The sequence below is a fragment of the Microtus ochrogaster genome, unplaced genomic scaffold, assembly GCF_000317375.1.
Source record: "Microtus ochrogaster isolate Prairie Vole_2 unplaced genomic scaffold, MicOch1.0 UNK102, whole genome shotgun sequence".
Classification (NCBI taxonomy): Eukaryota; Metazoa; Chordata; class Mammalia; order Rodentia; family Cricetidae; genus Microtus; species Microtus ochrogaster.
Window position 1 is genome coordinate 321,932 of NW_004949200.1, and position 20,258 is coordinate 342,189.

At 38.9% G+C, this 20,258-nt stretch overlaps 1 protein-coding gene across 5 annotated transcripts in view; it reads left to right on the forward strand.

The window, feature by feature from the left end:
- Pds5b (PDS5 cohesin associated factor B) overlaps positions 1-20,258 on the forward strand; it is a 156,415-nt gene that overhangs the window by 130,910 nt on the left and 5,247 nt on the right. The window contains exons 24-33 of one of the 5 annotated variants that reach the window (XM_013355184.2): positions 1,230-1,353; positions 5,628-5,832; positions 8,039-8,153; positions 9,640-9,772; positions 10,127-10,246; positions 10,784-10,846; positions 11,524-11,669; positions 14,627-14,732; positions 18,439-18,878; positions 18,982-19,092. In XM_013355184.2, coding sequence (XP_013210638.1) covers positions 1,230-1,353; positions 5,628-5,832; positions 8,039-8,153; positions 9,640-9,772; positions 10,127-10,246; positions 10,784-10,846; positions 11,524-11,669; positions 14,627-14,732; positions 18,439-18,878; positions 18,982-19,092 — 1,563 coding nt within the window. The remainder of the gene's footprint in view (positions 1-1,229; positions 1,354-5,627; positions 5,833-8,038; positions 8,154-9,639; positions 9,773-10,126; positions 10,247-10,783; positions 10,847-11,523; positions 11,670-14,626; positions 14,733-18,438; positions 18,879-18,981; positions 19,093-20,258) is intronic. The other 4 variants (XM_013355185.2, XM_013355186.2, XM_013355187.2 and 1 more) reach the window with 4 other exon arrangements.

Below are 20,258 nucleotides of genomic sequence, written 5' to 3' on the forward strand. Positions count from 1 at the left end.
GGAGAGTAATTTCATCTAAGTTCTTTATTGAGAAAACGAGGCAGCGAGTGGCGGCTGCTTTCTACCTTTTCATCTTCATTCTCTTCTTCCATCTCCCCCATCTCCCTTTCCATTTTGATTGTGCTGGGCATCAAACCTAGGACCTTGCATGCTAGGCAAAACCTATTAACCCTGTGCCACCATCCCAACCCCTAATCTGTTCTCTTGTATGTTTTATTCATAGTGTTCCCTGTGCCTAGAATTTAACAACACATATTTCTGAAGTGAGTTAATAAAAATAAAACTTAGTACTGTGGAAACAGTTTATGTGCTTACCACTTTTATTCTAGTTTGTTGCTTCCCTTCAATAATTTAGACATGTCCATTATACATAATAAGGGTATTTTGGTTTAAGATTCATACTGCATTTGAGATAAATCTGTATTGGTCAGCTCAGTCTGGCAGAGAATATTCTTGACATTGATACATTTAGTCTCAATTTATTAATTACATTGTTTCATATGTAGTTATTTATATTAATTATTCCTGCCTAAACCTAAGAACTTAAGAACATTGACAAATTGAAGCCAGACTACACACATTCAAATTCAGATCTGTCATTTATTGATTGCTTTTATTGTGAGCCATTTCACATTTGCATGCCTATTGTAGTATTTTAGCTACTATACCTGCTTGTTTTAAGTTTAGTGCAGTAGTTGTAGACAAGTTACCAAGTTAAGATATTCATGCTGGCCTGTGAGTAAACATCACACACACAAATTAATAGTACTGTAATTAAAATTTAACAGGCAAGCCAACATACAAATGTCTTATGTTCCTGCTTAGCTTAGGATGTATAGGATCAGAAAATTGAATTACTTTAGTCATAGCTGGCACCAGCTTATTTAAGAGACTTTGGCATTGATTGGGTTCTCTGAGAGCTCTGTGCTATATGTAGACCGACTGTTGTGGCCCCATATTGCAGAAAGTAGAAACAATTTCCACCCCTCGCCATCTTCTTTGTAAGTCCTAAGAGCTTTGCCCACTTGACCTCATCACCTTCCAGAAAACTCTCCCCTGTAATACCACCTTGGCCTAGGATTTCAGAGTATGCACTCTGAGGAGGACTTTCTGCTTTCTTCCTATAGATGGTTATTTTAAACATTAGATGAACGAGGTAAGAGTGATCTACCCCACCTACTCCCCCAGCACATGGAAGTCTTGCTTAAATTGTTTTGCTTCTTTTTTAGTAAACCAGATATGTCGCGCCTGAGGCTTGCTGCTGGGAGTGCTATTGTGAAGCTGGCACAGGAGCCCTGTTACCACGAGATCATCACGTTGGAGCAGTACCAGCTGTGTGCACTAGCCATCAATGTAAGGGCAGTGGCTAGTGGGGATATGGTCATGTGCTCTTGGGCTTATAGGAAGAACTTGCTACAGTAGCATCAGAGCCTTGAATGTTTGTTTTCTTTCATGAGAACCACTTGGGAGTTCTAAGTGGCATTTTGTTTCCTAGCATGGTGTATGTAACTCCATTGCTGTTCTAGTCTGTAAATTTCCCACAAGCACTGGATGAGTCTTGCACTGACTGAACCATTGCTCCTTAAGGAGATGCAGGGCACTTGCTTTAAGACTCTGGTCACAAACTTGTCATCTGCTGGTCAGTGTACAGCCTTGCTTTCTGTGTGTCTGCTTAAGAACACCTCATTTATATGCGTAGCTCTCTGATTAACACTCAATTCATAGCGAACAAACAGTACCTGCACTCACTCCTTCCTCGGGCTTTATTGTGGCGCTTGCATTTTTCTCTGAAAGGCACAGTGTGGTCTTGTGCTTAGGCTGCTGCATTTATCAAGAACAACATTGTGCACAAGTGTGTCACCAGGTAGACCAGGGAAACATGGCTGGGCTTTTCTCTAGGGGTGAGCACAGCAGGGTCCTTCTGTGTTTGATACCCTGCACATCTTTTTGCCAATGACTAGGTCATTGCTGCAGGTGTTGATTTTGGAAGTACAAATAAATGAGCAGACAAATTCCTAAATATGAAATCTGTGAATAAGGAGGAACAACTATTATCAAAATTTCAAAAAGCTATGTTCCTGGATTTTTATTTTTTTAAGACTTAGGGTAGACAGTTTCAAGGTAGAAGTATTTAAAATAAATTTTTTAAATAAAGTAAATCTTTTAAAAGTGAGAATACACAAACTCATGTATCAGTAAATGTAAAGGCATAACTTAAGCTTGCCCCCCTGTGTATTTTTCCACTTGGTGCAGAAGCCTTGACTCTCGAAGCTCCCTTCTGGTATTCAGTAACTGTCCTGCTGCTGCACTCTTCCATACTCCTCACAGTCTCTCACCAGGACTGTAGGAGACCTGTCTAGTGTTGGATAAATTTTCCTAAGCACAGTTCTCATCATGTTATTCTCCTAGTCAGACACATTTAAGAATTCATACTTGTTTGAAAGAAAGAAACAAAATAAAATGTATTTTATAACCTGACATTCAAGCCTCTATAGTGTTTGGACCTAAACACATACTTCAATGCATTTAATACTAATACTACCCTTATAGCAGTGGTTCTTTGGTTTTTCAAGACAGGGTTTCTCTGAAGTGTTGGAGCCTGCCTTGTAGACCTCGAACTCACAGAGATCCACCTGCCTCTGCCTCCAGAGTGCTGGGAATAAAGGTGTGTGCCACCACTGCCCAGCTATAGTAGTGGTTCTTAACCTGTGAGCCACAACCACCAGAAAACACAGCTGTTTATATTATGATTCATAACAACAGCAAAATCACAGTTATAAAGTAACAACTAAAATAATCTTATAGTTGGGGTCACTACAACATGAGGAATTGTATTAAAACATTGCAGCATCAAGAAGATTGAGAACCACTGCTTTACAGTATACCACTCTTCATCTATTTCATTTCGGTGAAACTGAGCACTTTTATTTATGCTGTGCTGTGTTGCCTCTGTTTTTTGTCTCACCCTTCCATCTCCACATAGCTGCATTTCTGTTTGGCAATGAAGGTCCAGATGTGATCTTTCCCACAAGACTTGCCCTGGTTTTCTTAACTGGATGCAGTGTCTTGTTTTAATTCCCTCCAGATTTTATGTTTCACTTCTGCTACATACAAAGCTCAGCCTTGTGCTTTTACTTTTTCTGTACACATGGTTTGTTTTCTTTCTTGAGCTAAGGCTCTTTAAAAGTAGTATTGTTGTCTGTTTGAACGAACATTCAATGTGAAGGACTAGAAGTGGAATTATATGACAGCACATTTAATAGTTGCTTAGGTATTTGGAATCTGAAATTCAGTTCATGAAAAATTTTACTTTGTGTTATTATGAGATATATTGTTCTAGATTCTGGAAGTGCAAAGCTGAATAAGTTATGGTGGCAGTCCTCCAAAAACAACAGCCTCTTAGAATAAAAAATACAGATAAGTGCTGATAATACAGTGAGGTACCCTACTTCTAAGTACAACTACGTCTAAGGTGCTAAAAGAAGTTTTAAGGATAATTTGTGTTCAGAAGGCCTCTGAAAGTAGACTGAGGTATGGTGAAGACAAAATCAACTTTGTAGCGATGAACTAACTTCAACTGCAGCTTTATATTGGGAGGCAAAAAACTTTGTAATTTTTTTCATATACTTAACCAATTTTTTGAAATTGAAAGTATAAATGTTTGCCGTTGTGAGAGTTTATTTTTGGTAAAACTGTATTGCTATTCCTTATTTTACATTTTATGTTAGTAGGGTACCTGTCTTCTTAATTTCATAGTAGTACCTCTTGAAACACCCTATGCATTCAGTTTCTTCTGTTGTTAATTGTTAGCTCCTTGTCTATGAACTAACAGTTTTATGTCACTAATAACTGAAGGCTGGTAGTTTTGAAGTGACTAATAAGTTGGCTTTGTAACAAGTTTGCATTGGGTTACTAAGTGCTGAGCTGTTAGTGAGAGGGCTAGAACTTTCATTAGGGATGTGTCTCAGTAGAAGGGTGGTGTGTCTAAGTGGAATAAGTTTTAAAGAATGGTCTATTCACTGATGACTATGTTTAAAATAGTTGACTTTGGTTATGAAGTTTTAAATTGGCATTTTTGTAGTAAATTGGATATTTTCATAATAGATGTATATATTTGTTCCTCAGTACTGATGAAGGATAACTTTATTGAGTGTGTTAGTAGAAAGACTGAATTTCTATGGGCACTTGAATAGTTTTTTTAAAGTAGTAGGTATACTGAAATTGAAATGAAATGAAAGGGAATATGTACTATAAGAACTTAAAGATAGGCATATAACACACCCCTACCTCAACTGCATTAAGCAGGCATAATGGTATCTGCCTATAATTGTAGCATTAAGGAGGCTTAGCTGGTAGGATAATGAGGCCTTGTGTCAAAAAACCAAAAACCTGGGATTGGCAAGATGGTTCGCCCATTGAAAGTACTAGAAGACCTACGTTTGATTCCCATCACCCACATGATGGCTCACAACTGTTTGTAACTTCAGTTCCAAGGGATTTTACTCCCTCTTCTGGCCTCCACAGACACTAAGTACACATTATGTACATGCATGCAAAACATACATGCATGTAAAAATAAAACTTTGAAAGAACAAAATCAGAAAATGTCCAAGTGCTAGGAATAGAACCCAGCTTATGTAGAGCTCTTGTCTAACATTCTGGAGGGTCAAGGAGCAATCCCTGTATTATAGAGGGAGGAATAGTAAAGATAAGTGTAATACTTAGACTTTGAAGAAGAACCCAACGGTCATTACAGACAGAAGAAATGATGTACCTAAAGTCATAATAATAAGAAAACACACAAGCTGAGAGGGTATAATTATGAAGGTGTTTGTCATCGAGACACATCTTAATTGTTTCCTTTAGAAGAAATTCTGATACACTGTATGCTGGCCACTGTGCTACAAGAGTGCATAGAGACACTCTTCTGTCTTCAAGGAACCAGCAAATGAATAAGGCCGACACCTAAACCGGCGTTGATCTGTGTTCAAGATACGTAGAATGCTCAGAGCATGGGCCACAGCACATGATGCTTTGAGTAGGTAAATGAGTTGCCCTAAAGAACAAGGAGTTTGCTCTAGAGAGATGGATGAAGCAAGTCATAAGATAATCAGACACTTTGCCTAAGACACCAGTGCTATGCTGAGCTATATGCTTAGCCCCTTACTTTATTAGTATTGTTTTAATCATACTCTTTAAAGTTGGGAGAGCTGTGCTAGTTTCCTCTGTTTTTTTTTTTTTTTTTGGTTTGGTTTGGTTTGGTTTAGTGTTTTAGTTTTTCAAGATAGTCCTAGCTGTCCTGTGTGACAGCCTGGAACTCGCTCTATAGGACAGGCTAGCCTTGAACTCACAGAGATCCACCTGCCTGTGTCTCCTGAGTGCTGGGATTAAAAGTGTGCACCATTCCATCTGACCTTAGTTTTAGCTATTTTAAGAGTTATGTTTATTGTTGTCTAACAAATGTAACTGGTAGTTATTGGGTTCAGTTGAATATTCCAGCCTTGAGGCAGAGTCACATCCTCTGTTATGAATCCTCACTCAGGGATTGTCTATCGACTTGATCACATCTGAAGTTATAACTTCTTACTGCCTTGTAGATAATACCTGGCATCATTTTATCTTTACAGGATGAGTGCTATCAAGTCAGACAGGTGTTTGCTCAGAAACTTCACAAAGGGCTTTCCCGGTTACGACTTCCACTTGAGTATATGGCCATCTGTGCACTTTGTGCCAAAGACCCTGTGAAGGAGAGACGAGCTCACGCTAGACAGTGCCTGGTGAAGAATATCACTGTGAGGCGAGAGTACCTGAAACAACATGCAGCTGTTAGTGGTGAGTGCATGGGAGGTGAAAGTGCACATTTCGGTCTTCTAGTTGCAGTCACATAGAGCAAAACCCAAATTGTCATTTATTATTGTGTATACTGCTTTAAAAAGTCAGCACCTTCTCATGGTTGCTTTTCACTTAACTGTATTTAAAAATGTGTATAAATGTGTGAGTATGAGAGTTTCATTATCTTTGTGTAAATGGCTAAATGAATAGAAAAAGTAAGTCTGGCATTGGTGGTATCTGGAAAATAGTCAGATTTGCATAATTTTTGTACTGTGTCAGCACTGTCTTGGGTCTTTGTTCTCATGTGTAGCTAACATTCATGTTGGTTGCTTGTATGCCTGCATTCCCTGTGCTCCCTCCACCAACTCCTAAGACAGTCGCTGTGGTACTTGACTTCTGTGCCTTAACAGACAGCATGCATTAGCACCTACTCAGTTACTCAGGTCAGATCAGAGGCATTCTTTGTGCATGTTTTCCCTTTCTTCAGCCACCGAAACCCATTAGCCCTTCTTCCAGATGTCACAGATGTCTGCTGTCTCCTGCTAGCTATACTTTACTTGAATCATTGTAGATCTCTTAATTCACACCGTTTTGTAAATGCCTTGCTTTTGTCCCTTCCTTTTGCTTCCCACTGTACTACACTGTACATTACCCTTCTAGAACAGACCAGTCATCCCTTCATTGTAAGTTGAAATACATGTAGGTTCTCAGCTGCTCACGAATGACATTGACACACCCGATGGCGGTTCATATTTTATACTCAGTTCAAGTGTGCAGGGTTACTTGAAGTTTTGTGCAGCCTGCCTCTCCCTACTCTGTTCTGAGCCCTGGAAATCACTTCCCTTCTAGACAGCCAGAGCTGGGAAATATATATAGTTTACACCTTTGAGTCATTTGAGATACAGTTTTAGCGTCAGCTAGCCATTGTGATCCTCTTTCTCTTTTTCCTCACCTTGAAAAAGTGAAGGCTATGTAGTCACATTCCACCTTTGCATTTTACAGGCTGGATTTGGTCAGGTTATATAATCCATGTCTTAGTTTGCTTGTTTGTATATTTTATATAATTATACTCCCGTCTTGTGGTTGTTACATGGACTGAAAAATCATGTGTATACAGTACCTAGCATAAAATAAATGGCCCAGAGAAGTCACCAGTAATACTAGCTATTCTTATTTTAGGTACTTTCCCTATAGCTTCCATCTTTTTATACTTTAGTATGAGTGCCTTATCTGGTCCTACTTATCTTTATATTTTTACATTGTCTAGATAGAAAGTAGTAAGCACTTTATAAGTATTTGATATAATTGAACTTAAATATCACTGAAATTGAGTCTTGGTATTATTTTCTCTCATGCTTGCTCCTTAATTACCATTCACACAGAAACTCTTCAAAGACAGTCTGATGCTTATTGGCATGCATTATGCTCCTGGTTGAACATCTGACTGAAATGGAATTGGGAGACTAAATTCAAGTCTTTTTTTTTTTTTTTTTTTTTTTTCCGAGACAGGGTTTCTCTGTGGTTTTGGAGCCTGTCCTGGAACTAGCTCTTGTAGACCAGGCTGGTCTCGAACTCACAGAGATCCTCCTGCCTCTGCCTCCCGCGTGCTGGGATTAAAGGCGTGCGCCACCACCGCCCGGCTGAATTCAAGTCTTTGCATACTATTTTCCAAATACAGTTTGCATGCCTTTCTGACCTCTACGATATAATTTGCTATTCTCATCCGCAGATAAATAAACTTGGATTTATGCTGAAAAGTTGTTTGTATTTACACTGTCCTAGCTCTGTTCTTTTGTATGGCCCTTCTATTAAAAACTGACCATTACTTCTGTCTTTATGTCCACTCTGATAGCTTGTCAGAGAATACCAACACAATTGCTTATAGCATAAGGAAGAAGAGATCTTACATCTCAATCATAAATAGTTTGTGTGGATCACTCTTTCCATGTGCATTTGAAAACTGAAATATATGTCCTTGCTGCTCAGCACCTGGCGTGCTAACTAGGCATTTTAAACTGCTTATCATGTTTCTCAGCACAGGGTGTTTTGCGTGTGTTGTTCTGCCTGCCATATTGTGGTAAATCACTGGGATGTAGGAAATATACAAAAGAGCATGCGATTTGATCTTTCTAACCTGGATGTTTTGTTTGCTTTTTGTCTTTCTTTTATTATTTTGTTTTGTTTTGTTTTGTTTTTTGTTTTTCAGAAAAATTATTGTCTCTTCTGCCAGAGTATGTTGTTCCATATACAATTCACCTTTTGGCACATGACCCAGATTATGTCAAAGTACAGGATATTGAGCAACTTAAAGATGTGAAAGAGTAAGACTTTTTTCATCCCATTTTCCTATTTTCTGAAAATTGTTTTTTACCTCCTTACTGCTGATAATGGGATATTAATTACAGTTGTTATGCGTTTCATTTTGCTAAGGTTCTTTCTTAGTCACGCTGCTCATTTGTCTTTGTTTTTCATCTCTTCACATTACATTTCTTACCTAATTTCCAAAAATGTAACCTAAATTACTAACCTTAGTTCTGTTTCTCTACAGTGGTGGCCTTGCTTTTCTACTGAAGTAATTAATGCACTCAAATTTTTCTCTTCCAGTTCTTTCTCATCTTTTATTTTTTTTCTAAATTGTAGGTTTTCATGTGAGGAGAATTGACAATCTCCTCACTCACGTAGTAAGCAGGTTTATCTTTGCAATAACTGTCTTTGTGAAAAGAAAAAGTGGTCTCTTCATAATAGGACACGTTTCGCAGCCAGGGGATATTCTTTGTTAGAATTTCAGTGCTGTTCTCCAATTAAAGATGATTGCCTGTGTAGAGAGAGAATAGGGGAATATGGTACATTTTAAGACCAACATGGTTCTTAGAATAAACTTGAGACCCTGATCTTTTATAATAAAGGGTAGCTCCTATGATTTTGAATCATTTAATTCTATATGTCAACTTATAAAAATGATGGTAATTTCTTGATTTATAGAAATATAGTTATTTAAGATAATACAAGAAAATTAAATTACCATTAGCAACTGTGATGGGGGGGAATGCAGTCTTTTTTATTTGCCATAATATCTGTTTCTAAAATGCTGTCTCTAAAGGTGAGTTCTGTGTTAGAGTGATTGTCAGTAGAGAAGCTTTGGCTGCCTTTCTTTACCTGAGAGCACTGGCTCTTTAAGTAGTTGAGATGCACTTAATTGCCTGGTGGTCTTTATCAGTGGAGCATAGCCCGAGTGATGGTATTTTCTTCTAGAATAGTGTCTTGTCTCATATCTCCCTTTCCTGTTAGTTTTCTCCTTTATATATCAGCTGTAATTCCATTCCTTTCTTACAGGAGAGGGATCATTTGCAAAGACAGTGTGTGTAGGTGTCAGCCATGCTTTCCTTTCTCATTTGTTTGACTGTCCCTAACCACTGGCTTAGGGATTGTATTCTTTTGAAGATGTCCCATCAGGACTTGAGTCACCTCATTGTTTTATGGCCAGTTCTTCTTTACTGATATAGCACTGACTTAAAATTGTTGAGTTCTTTGCATTTCTGTGTTCCCTTTAACCTTCCTTATGCAGAATCTGCTGAGATTCTGAGCTTACATCTGCATTGCTGACCTATTGTAGTGTGTATATATATGTGTGTGCGTGTGTGTGTAACTTAGGCTTTTCCCCTGCTGGTTTATTTTTAGTTTGTAGCTGCTTCTTTTAAATTTTTTCATCTTCTGGAATTATAGTCTAGGTTCATTATGTTAATATTGAGTATCTGTATTTAACAAAAGATCTTCTTTTTTCTGTATTTTTTATTTTTGTGTTCTTAGATGTCTTTGGTTTGTTCTGGAAATATTGATGGCTAAAAATGAAAACAACAGCCATGCATTTATCAGAAAGATGGTAGAAAATATTAAACAGACAAAAGATGCTCAAGGACCAGATGATACAAAAATGAATGAAGTATGTAATTCACGATAAGTAATTTTGATGCCTTGCTGATTTAAATATTTTGGTATAGGGTACAACTTCTTTAATATTTTTTTTCTATTAGTATTTATTATTTCTATTACTATTGTTTTTTTCTATTAGTGATAATTGGGATTGTTAATGCAGAATTATTATACTAGTACTAGTGTTTATTTAGTAGTAATTTTAATGCTGAATCATAATGATCTTGTATAAGCCATAGTATTTGTCCTGAAGACTTCTTTCATTAGTCTACCATTTAGTCTAAATACATGTTCTAGAATTACTCCTTATTAACAGAGTTTAAGCTATTAATCTTAATAACTGACTAAAAAAATACCATTGCAGAAACTGTACACTGTGTGTGATGTTGCCATGAACATCATCATGTCGAAGAGCACCACATACAGTTTGGAGTCTCCTAAAGACCCAGTGTTACCAGCTCGGTTTTTCACCCAACCTGACAAGGTAGTTACTTTAGAATTTGGGAGTTGCCGTGAAGTGTGTGTTCAGCACTGGGCTGTGGGAAGACAAGGAAGGACCAGTAGTAATAACTGCCCACTGTCAATGCTGTGGAAAGGACACTGGACTCAGAAAGGTAGCTCTAGACGAGTGTGGACCAGAGTGGAGGCCACAAGGGGATGATCCAGAGTTTGTTTCAAAGTCTGAAGCCATGCCAAGAGCACAGGCAAAACTCTGCCAAAGCGTTTGTGAATTAATAGCCTTTGATCCAGAATGGGAATTGGATTGCTGATCTGTGGAGTCTGAAGTTACAAGCCCTGGATGAGGTTTTAGAAGGTAGTGTGAGGAAACAGAGCCCAAGGCTCTGGGAGCGCTGCAAGGATATTCACAAACCATGTCCCAGTACAGTGTTCCACAGGCCCTGCTAGAGACTCTTCTCTGAGCTGATTGAATAACAGCGTGGAAAGCACCATCGTCCTTTTCGTAGTGAAACCTCACAGAGCTGTCTTGGTACTCACTGACTGCTTTTTCTCTTGCTTACAGAATTTCAGTAACACCAAAAATTACCTGCCTCCAGAAATGAAATCATTTTTTACTCCTGGAAAAGTATGTTTTGAGACTTGTCTTAGTATTTATGTGGAAGTTAACTTTGGTGTGATTATTGGCCTAATTGTGCTGTTTTGTTTCTTAAAGAATTTTTTGTGTCTCAAGATAGGAAATATAATTAGCTATCTTCCATTTGTTGATTAAAAAATTAATTATACTTACTATGTAGATGCCAGCTAAGCTGCACTTAAAAGCTTATAGTAAAACTATGGAGACCATTATCCTTTAGGCCTTTCTTATACCAATCTATACAGTAATCTTAAATATGATGTTTTATATCTTTCTATAGCAAGGTTCCATTTTCCTGATTGGTCTATATTTCATTTGTTGTCTTACAATGCAAACCTTTTCCTACAAATAATTAAAATTTAGTTGCTCTGTTGTTTTTTTTTGGGGGGGGTGCTGTTTGTTCTGAAATGACCTTGCTAGATAGCCCAGGCTAGCTTTGAATTTGTAGTACTCCTTCCTCAGCCTCCTAAGTGCTGCAGTTATAGGCATGCACTGTTACACATTTTGTGTGTGTGTGTAAGTGATAATTTAGTTCATTATCTTTATTTTGTTTAGATAAAATTTTTATGTAATTAGTGTATAAATATATTGAAGTTGTTGCTAAGAGTTTTTGATATGTGAGTTTCTTCTAGTGTCAGATAAGAAGAGTTATGTATTTCTCGTTTCAGCCTAAAACAGCCAATGTTCTAGGAGCAGTTAATAAGCCACTTTCATCAGCAGGCAAACAGTCTCAGACCAAATCATCAAGAATGGAAACTGTGAGCAATGCAAGCAGCAGCTCAAATCCAAGCTCTCCTGGAAGAATAAAAGGGAGGCAAGTACACAAGAGATGTCACATTTTGTTTGATTCCAGCAAAGCTGTGAGATCTAAAATAGTACCATTATAAATATTTGATGACAGTGAACAGAGATGAGTTGATAGTTACTGACAAGTAACAGACACCTTTTCATATGTCAGCTACTAGGGTAATCTCTGCTAGTACATACAATAAGTATTTAACCTTATTGTTTATTAGTTGTTCAGACAGTGGAATACTTGAATCATTAAAAATAATGAGATCAGAAACTAGAAAGATGGCTGAACAACTAAGAGCACTGGCCACTCTTCCATTTTAATCAGGTTTGGTTCCCGGCACCCTGTAGCAGCTCACAGCCATGTGTAACACCAGTTTCGGGGATCCAGCACCCTTTTCTGCCTTCTACAGGCACTGCATGCATGTAATATATAGACATACATGTAGGCAAGTCACTCATACACATAAAATTCAGGGGCCAGAGGGTTGGTTCAGTGTGTAAAAACACTTTCTACTAAGACTGGTAACTTGAGTTTGTCCCTGGGACTAACATGGTAGAAGGAGAGAAGCAACTTCCTTGGGGTATCCTCTGTCGTCTACACGTGCTGCATCCTCGAATGCACGTGTGCACACAACTTCCTTGGGGTATCCTCTATCCTCTACACGTGCTGCATCCTCGAATGCACTTGTGCACACAACAGTAAATTGCCTGACCAGCAGGAAGGAACAGCCACCAGACGAGGATTCTTCTCAAATCACGCTTTATTGGAGCCTCTTGGTTGTAGGGAGAGCAGAAAGCAAGGTGCCCGGAGCCCTGAACTATAACTGCTTATATAGGGAGTCTGCCTAGCAACTTTTGATACTTTGATACTTTAACTGCTTTTTTGGAGACCCACCAGCAGGAAAGAAAGCAGGGGAACATCCCTGTCAGTTACAGACCAGGATGTTCCCCTGCCGGTCAGGGGAAGTGTGGGCAGCTAGATCACAACTCACCCTGTTTTCCGGTGGAAGAACTGCAACCCTAATATGGAGTTATCTATCAAGCGAGGCTGGGGCCAAATGCCATCTTGTAATGGCAGCTATTCAAATCGGCTCCCAGCAGTAAATGAAAAGTGTTTTGTTGGCTTTTTAAAACAGAATTATTGGGCTGGAGAGATGGCTCAGTGGTTAAGAGCATTGCCTGCTTTTCCAAAGGTCCTGAGTTCAATTCCCAGCAACCACATGGTGGCTCACAACCATCTGTAAAGAGGTCTGGCGCCCTCTTCTGGCCTTCAGGCATACAGACAAAATATTGTACACATAATAAATAAATAAATAAATAAATAAATAAATAAATAAATAAATAAATAAGTAAATAAATTTTAAAAAAAACAGAATTATTACACATTAGATCTGTAACAGAGTCAGTACATGAGGTAGATTGTATAGAGCAGTGTTGCAGAGCCTTTACTTTGGAATGGCTTCATAATCACACTGGTTTGTACCCAGTAGGAACTTTTTGGTAAAACATAGAACATCTTAATAATGTTGATAATAACATGGGGTGTGTATTTTATACTGTTTGAATTTCTTTTTACTATTTATAAACTTTATTTTTTGTTTAAAAAGTAGTTTTAGCTGGGCAGTGGTGGCACATGTCAAAGCAACAGGAGGCAGAGACAGGCAGATAGGTATCTATGAATTTGAGGCCAGCCTTGTCTACAGAGTGAGTTCCAGGACAGCCAGAGCTAAACAGTGAAACCCTGTCTCAATCCTCCCCCAAAGTAGTTTCAGCAAGAATTCCTTTCTCCTTTTTCTTGAAAAACTGCACCTTCTTGTTATCTAGAGCTTGATGATGTGGGAGTGTCATATATCAATCTGTTGATTTCATTGGTTAAGTAATAAACAAACTGCTTAGGCTCATAGCTTAGAACATAGGTGGGTGGAGTAAACAGACAGAATGCTGGGAGGAAGAGGAAGTGAGCTCAGACTCGACAGCTCTGCTGTCTGGAGCAGAGACGCCATGCTCCTGGCTCCTGGGCAGACGCGGGGATAGCTCTGCTCTCCGAGACACACGCGATGAAGCTCTGTAGGCTAGAATCTTCCCTGTAAGACCGGTGCTCACAGATTATTAGAGATGGGTTGATCAGGATATCAGAATTAGCCAGTAAGGGCTAGAGCTAAAGGGCCAAGCAGTGTTTAAATGAATACAATTTGTGTGTTGTTATTTCGGGGCATAAGCTAGCAGGCGGCCCGGGGTGCTGGGGACGCAGCCCCGCCGCTCCTATTACTACAGCTTGAGATTCCTGAGTTCTACAGTATGTAATCAGATTGGTTTGTTTTGAGACAGAGTCTCTTTGTGTAGCCCTGCCCGTCCTGAAACTTGTTGTGGCCACCAGACTGGCCTGGAACTCACAGAGATCCATCTGCCTCTGCCTCCTGAGTGCTGGGTTAAGTAGGTAAGGATGATGCCGAAAACTAGACCTTTGTAAGAGCATGAGAACATGTTCCTTAACTTATTCAGCAAGTCTGTTAAGTGTCTGCTCTGAGCCATGCACAGGTTTACACACTTAGTAAAATTGTCAAAAATCAGTGCTTACGTGTGTTAGCTGGAAGAAGAAGTCCAATAAGAAACATAATGACTTCGCATGTTATTGCTACAGAGAGAAGTAAAGATGGAGTAAGGAAGGGGCATGGCAGGGTTAAGCTGCATGTAGGTCAAGTCAACATACTAACACAGGTTTTAATTTCCATGCGTATGATCCAGAATGGAATCTAGTTTTCAAAGCATCATATGAAAAATGAATTATTATTTATTTTCATAATTTATTAAATGGGCTACATTGTGTACTGATTTGGTGCTAAATATGATAGGAAAACATCTTTAAAATGAATAAAGTCTTTGCTTATGAAGTTATAAAGCTATATAATGAAACAATAAAAAAAGCTTTTAAGGTTATTTGATTGTAGAAATAATTGTAGATGTCTCTATTCAAAGGCTTGATAGCTCTGAAATGGACCACAGTGAAAATGAAGATTACACAATGTCTTCACCTTTGCCAGGAAAGAAAAGTGACAAGAGAGACGACTCTGATCTTGTAAGGGTGAGATGCTTGGTCGACTGTGTGATGCTGGTAATAGCAGTAGCTCTCATCAGTTCTGCTCTGTAGCCAGACATTACAATCCCAGTCTAATCTGCCATGTGATGTGCTTTCTGTGACTTTATCTGTAGAGGCAAACAAGTTAGTTTCATATTCAGAACTGTTTGCCTTCCTTTTCTGTTTAACACAGTATTTTAGTCATGGTCTTAGGAACAGTAGATTGCAGGTCCCAGAATTTGCTGCCTCCTTTAGAAAGTCCTTGTTATGTTTTAAATATTAATAGAAGTGGCTGTAGTTTGTAAAAGTTACTTGAAGGTAGACAAATTTGGTGAAATTTCATTGAGATAAAGAATTCATTACTCCAGTACAGGCAAGTGGATTTGTAGCTGGGCCTGTTTGGACTCCTCATATGAACTCTGAATCCATTTTCTTGTCTGTAAACTGGATAGTTTAGGCTTGTCGGCCTAGTAATAATAAGTTATCATTCATTAATTGAATAAATGAATTAGCCAGATAAACTATTGATGCTGTCTCATTGTTACAATGATTTATGCCACTGAGCAATAGTTACCATAAAACTAGTATGTCTGAGAGACAGGAGTTACCAGTAAAATAATTATTTTTGCTTTCTTTGGAATTTTATTTCCCCCCTTTTTTCCCCACTGGCATATTTCCATTGTTTCAAGTTTCTCCAGTTTATCTAGCCAGGTTTGGACTCCAGTTTATCTAGCCAGGTTGTTTTATAATTAAAATCTTTACTAAATCCTTATTAGCTATACTGTCTGGCTCAGCAGTTAGCAGCTTTTGGCTGTTGCTCTGGTGACGCCAGATTTGAATTCCCCGCACTGTCTTTAACTCCAGTACCAGGGCATCCAAAGCCCTCTTCTGACCTTCACAGGCACCAGATGTGTGTGGTGCACAGATATACATGCAGGCAAAACACCATTACATATTTTTAAAAGTTTTTCCCAAGTAGAATTAAAAATAATAGCTTAGAGAAACATAGGATCATTAAAAGAAAGGAGTCCTATTGCTGAATTTCTAGAATATAATCATTAAGTTAGTAAAAGTATTTGTATTTTTTTAGTTCTACGTCTTAGTTAATCAAGAAAATCCTACTTTATTGTAATCATGCGCTCTCTCTCTCTCTCTCTCTCTCTCTCTCTCTCTCAAACACACACACCACCAGCAGCAGCAGCAACATAAAACAAATAAACAATGTCAAGGGATAGGGGTGTAGTTGTGCTTGTGTATCGTATACAAGACCTCAAGTTTGATTCCTAGCACTGGAAAGGAAGATATAGAAAGCGAGCCTGTATGTATGTGTTCATGCATATAGCTCACTTCTCTCTGGTGAGTTTTGTTACGCATCAGATGGATTCTGTTCATCCTAGTGACCTTTGTGTTACAGAAAGACAAGATGGGTATACAGTCTCACCCAGAGCCTTAAACAGAATCTAAAAGAAGTAAAGAGCACTTGTGTGGGAAATCTCAAAACTAGGGTTGAAATGGTGATAATTTTCTCCCAAGTGAATATGTAATACAAATGTAGTGATTTTTTTTTCTATCAAGGGTCAGTATAACCGGCACTGGCTTAACAAGACACCGGTCTGTTTGGGTGTGGCCAATGAGATACAGTGGATGCTGCTGCAGCCCTAGACGGTGGGGAATTTATCAGCTTAGAAATTCAGTTCCTAGAGACTCACCTCCATCAAATTATCCCCCAAAGCCCTCATCTCACATTGTCTTCAACACATGAGGGACATAAATTCAAACCATACCAAAAAGAAAGTAAAGGTTAAATAGATTTAAAAGAGTAGTTGAATATAGGTAAAGTACTAGGTTTCCTAGGAAACAACCCAGACAAAAGAAATAATTCCCAGAATACCAGGGCAGGGGTGTGTGTATTATTTTTGAGGCAGAGTATCAAGTCACCCATTCTGGCTTTGAATTCACTGTGTAGCAGTGGTGACCTTGAGCTTCTGATGCCTCCCCTTGTGCATACTGGGACTGCTACTGAGTACAACCACACCCGACTTGATGAAATGCTAAGGCTCAAAGCCAGTTTTGTGCATTCTAGGCAAGCACTTTATCAGCTCAGCCACTTCCCCAAGTTAGAGTTTTTGTTTATTTCTCTCTCTCTCTCTCTTTTGCAATAAGATTTTACTTACCATTTATCTGTCTGTCTATCTATCTATCTATCTATCTATCTATCTATCTATCTATCTATCTATCTATCTATCTATCGTGTATCTTACGTTTGTGCCTGGTACCCATGGATGCCAGGAGAGGGCATTGGGTTTTTCTGGAACTGGACTCACAGATGGTTGTGAGCTGCCGTGTGGGTGCTGGGAATTGATCCGTGATCCTCTGGAAAAGTAGAGGATCCTAACCACAGAACTGTCTTTCCATGCCCTCATTCTGTTGAAATTTTTAAGAGTGTAAATTTGTACAGCCTTTTTGGAAGTTAAATTTGCCTATAAGTATTCATACATCCTCTCATTCTTGGGCATCTATAAAGAATTTTCTCAATCTCCATTCGCTCATTTATACATAAATTCTCTGAATATAAAGTAAGATTTTATTTTAAATTTGAAAACCCTGGTCCTTTGGTTTTTCGAGACAGGGTTTCTCTGTGGTTTTGGAGCCTGTCCTGGAACTAGCTCTTGTAGACCAGGCTGGTCTCGAACTCACAGAGATCCGCCTGCCTCTGCCTCCCAAGTGCTGGGATTAAAAGTGTACGCCACCACCGCCCAGCCCCTGGTCCTTTTTGTTTTTTATATTGTTTTGTTTTGAATTAGTTAAATCTGCAAAGAAGGTCTTTGATTCTGAGATGTTTCTGGGTTTCTAGTGTGGGACAAATGTGTCGAAGTTTTGTGTCTAACCTCCACTTAGAAAATAAAAATAGTAATGACATCACAAACACATGTAGCACATTGTGTGGTCTGGTTAAAGCTAGGTAAATGAACTGGGAAGGGATGCTTTAGTGTCACCTGCATACCCAATTTCTGAGTGTGAGGTGCTCATCTTTACTGAGAGACACACATAAAGTACTGATTTGAGAGGGCTCCCTTTGAAACTCTGCATCCTAAATTTAAGAATAAAGACTTCCCAGTGGATGGCCCCATACCCAGGAGTATATGGGCAGCATAAATTAGAGTTGTGGCTTTTAAGCATTAAGAAGTTGGAGTGTTCTTGGAGGAGTGAGGATGAGTGTGATCAAAATACCCTGTATCGAGTTCTCCAAGAACTAATAAAGATTGTTGTTTGTTTTAAATGAAATTCTACTCTGACTCCAAAGAATTTTAAAAATCAAATTCTAGTAAATAGCCTGGTGAAGTGGCACATGTTTGTCATCCATACGACTCTGAACTCTAACATGAAAAGAAAATTTGATGCCAGCTTGGGTAACCTGTTGAAACTTTGATTCTGAAAATTGGTTAAAATAAAAGTAGTAAATAGTTGTTGCTGCAGTATATTTAGAGCTGTACATTTAGATACATATTCATGATAGAGGTAGATGCAGAGTTTTAGGGTGGTCTCATTGTTCAGGATGTTAGCAGTTTTAGTTTTTGTTTGCCATGCTGGAGCATCAACCCAGGGCCTTGCACATACTAGGCAAGGGTTTTTCCACTGAACCACACCCTAATTCCTAACAGTTCTATTTTTCAAAACTTAATTTTAAAAATTGTGATCCTCCTCCCTCCAGTCTGAGTTGGAGAAGCCTAGAAGCCGGAAAAAAGCACCTGTCACAGACCCAGAAGAGAAATTAGGTATGGATGACCTGACTAAGTTGGTACAGGAACAGAAACCTAAAGGCAGTCAGCGTGGTCGGAAGAGAGGCCATGCGGCTTCAGAGTCAGAGGAGCAGCAGTGGCCTGAGGAGAAGAGGCACAAAGAGGAGCCCCTTGAAAATGAGGATGAACAGAACAGCCCGCCCAAAAAGGGCAAAAGAGGCAGGCCGCCAAAACCACTCGGTGGAGGGACATCGAAGGAAGAGCCAACTGTGAAAACATCCAAAAAAGGAAACAAGAAAAAACCTGTACCTCCTGTAGTAGACGAAGATGAAGAAGAAGAAAGACAAATTGGAAACACAGAACAGAAGTCAAAAAGCAAACAGCACCGAACATCCAAGCGGGCACAGCAGAGGTGAGTATGTGTAACCTTAAACTGCAACCGTCGATACAGTAAATATACTTACCACAATGTAAATCATAATTTGATGCTATCCACATTTGGGTCTTCCCCAAAGCAGAGCAGAATCTCCTGAAACTAGTGCAGTTGAATCCACACAGTCCACACCACAGAAAGGACGAGGAAGACCATCAAAAACGCCATCACCATCACAACACAAAAAAAATGTGTAAGTTGTAAAGAATATTAAACTTCAATCCAATTTCAAATTATTTTGCAAACTTCATAAGTTTATAAGCCTAATTATTGCTGTATTTAAATTCCCAATATTTTGTCCCATTATACTAGGTAAGATATCTTTATAGACTTATCTAGAGGTTAGTAACCCAGTTAATAGTTGTACATTCTTATAGATCTAGAGAAATCTTTACAAATGAATACCAAATAGTCAGTTATACAGCCGTATGGTATACAGACATATTCTTCAATAATCCCTATACATCAGCCAGGTTTCCTCATTTCTGTGGACTGTGATTTTTCTCAGTCGTTTCTCTTATTAGTGGTTCCATTTGGAGAGAAAGAAATGGTACTACATCTTGGTTTTCATCCTTTGAGCTTGTGTAAAGTAATTGGCATTTTTCTTCTTAATTTATGTCCATAGAAATGATTACAAGTTGCTTTTCAGCTTTTAGTGTAGTTTGCTCTTGCATCTGTGTGTATTTTTGGGTAGTTGCACATGTAAATGTATTCCTAAGAGGCAGAGCAGTTCCTCTGTCCAAAGTCATCTCCACAATATGAGCACCAGCACTGTCAGCTGCAAACTGGGCAGGGCTGCCATCTGTCTCAAAGTAGAACCAGAATATCATGTCCTGCTAGCCAGAACTGCCATCTCTATTCCTGAGCATGCTCAGAATATAACTACCCAGTACTTGCCTTTGGTTTTTCTAGACAGGGTTTCTCTATGGTTTTGGAACCTGTCCTGGAACTAGCTCTTGTAGACCAGGCCCGCCCGGCGACTTTTTGTTTTTTCATAATTAAAACTTTATTGAAAAATCGGCACTGAAATTGGAGTTCATAGTTTGGTACCTTCAAAAGCAAACATAATTACATTGTCCAGTTGGTAATTAGCCTACTAAGACCTGATGATACTATGCCTGGCTTTTTAGAGTTTCCAGCACATCTTAGCTAAATACTTGGGTATCATAGAGTTTACACTGTTCCTGTGTGTTCCACAGGAAGGGAAAAGGTTGTCTGAGTCAGTGCTTCATGCTTTTTCCATGTAATTTTTCTATAACATTAGAAGTAAAGGTAAGCCGGGCGGTGGTGGCGCATGCCTTTAATCCCAGCACTCGGGAGGCAGAGGCAGGAGGATCTCTGTGAGTTCGAGACCAGCCT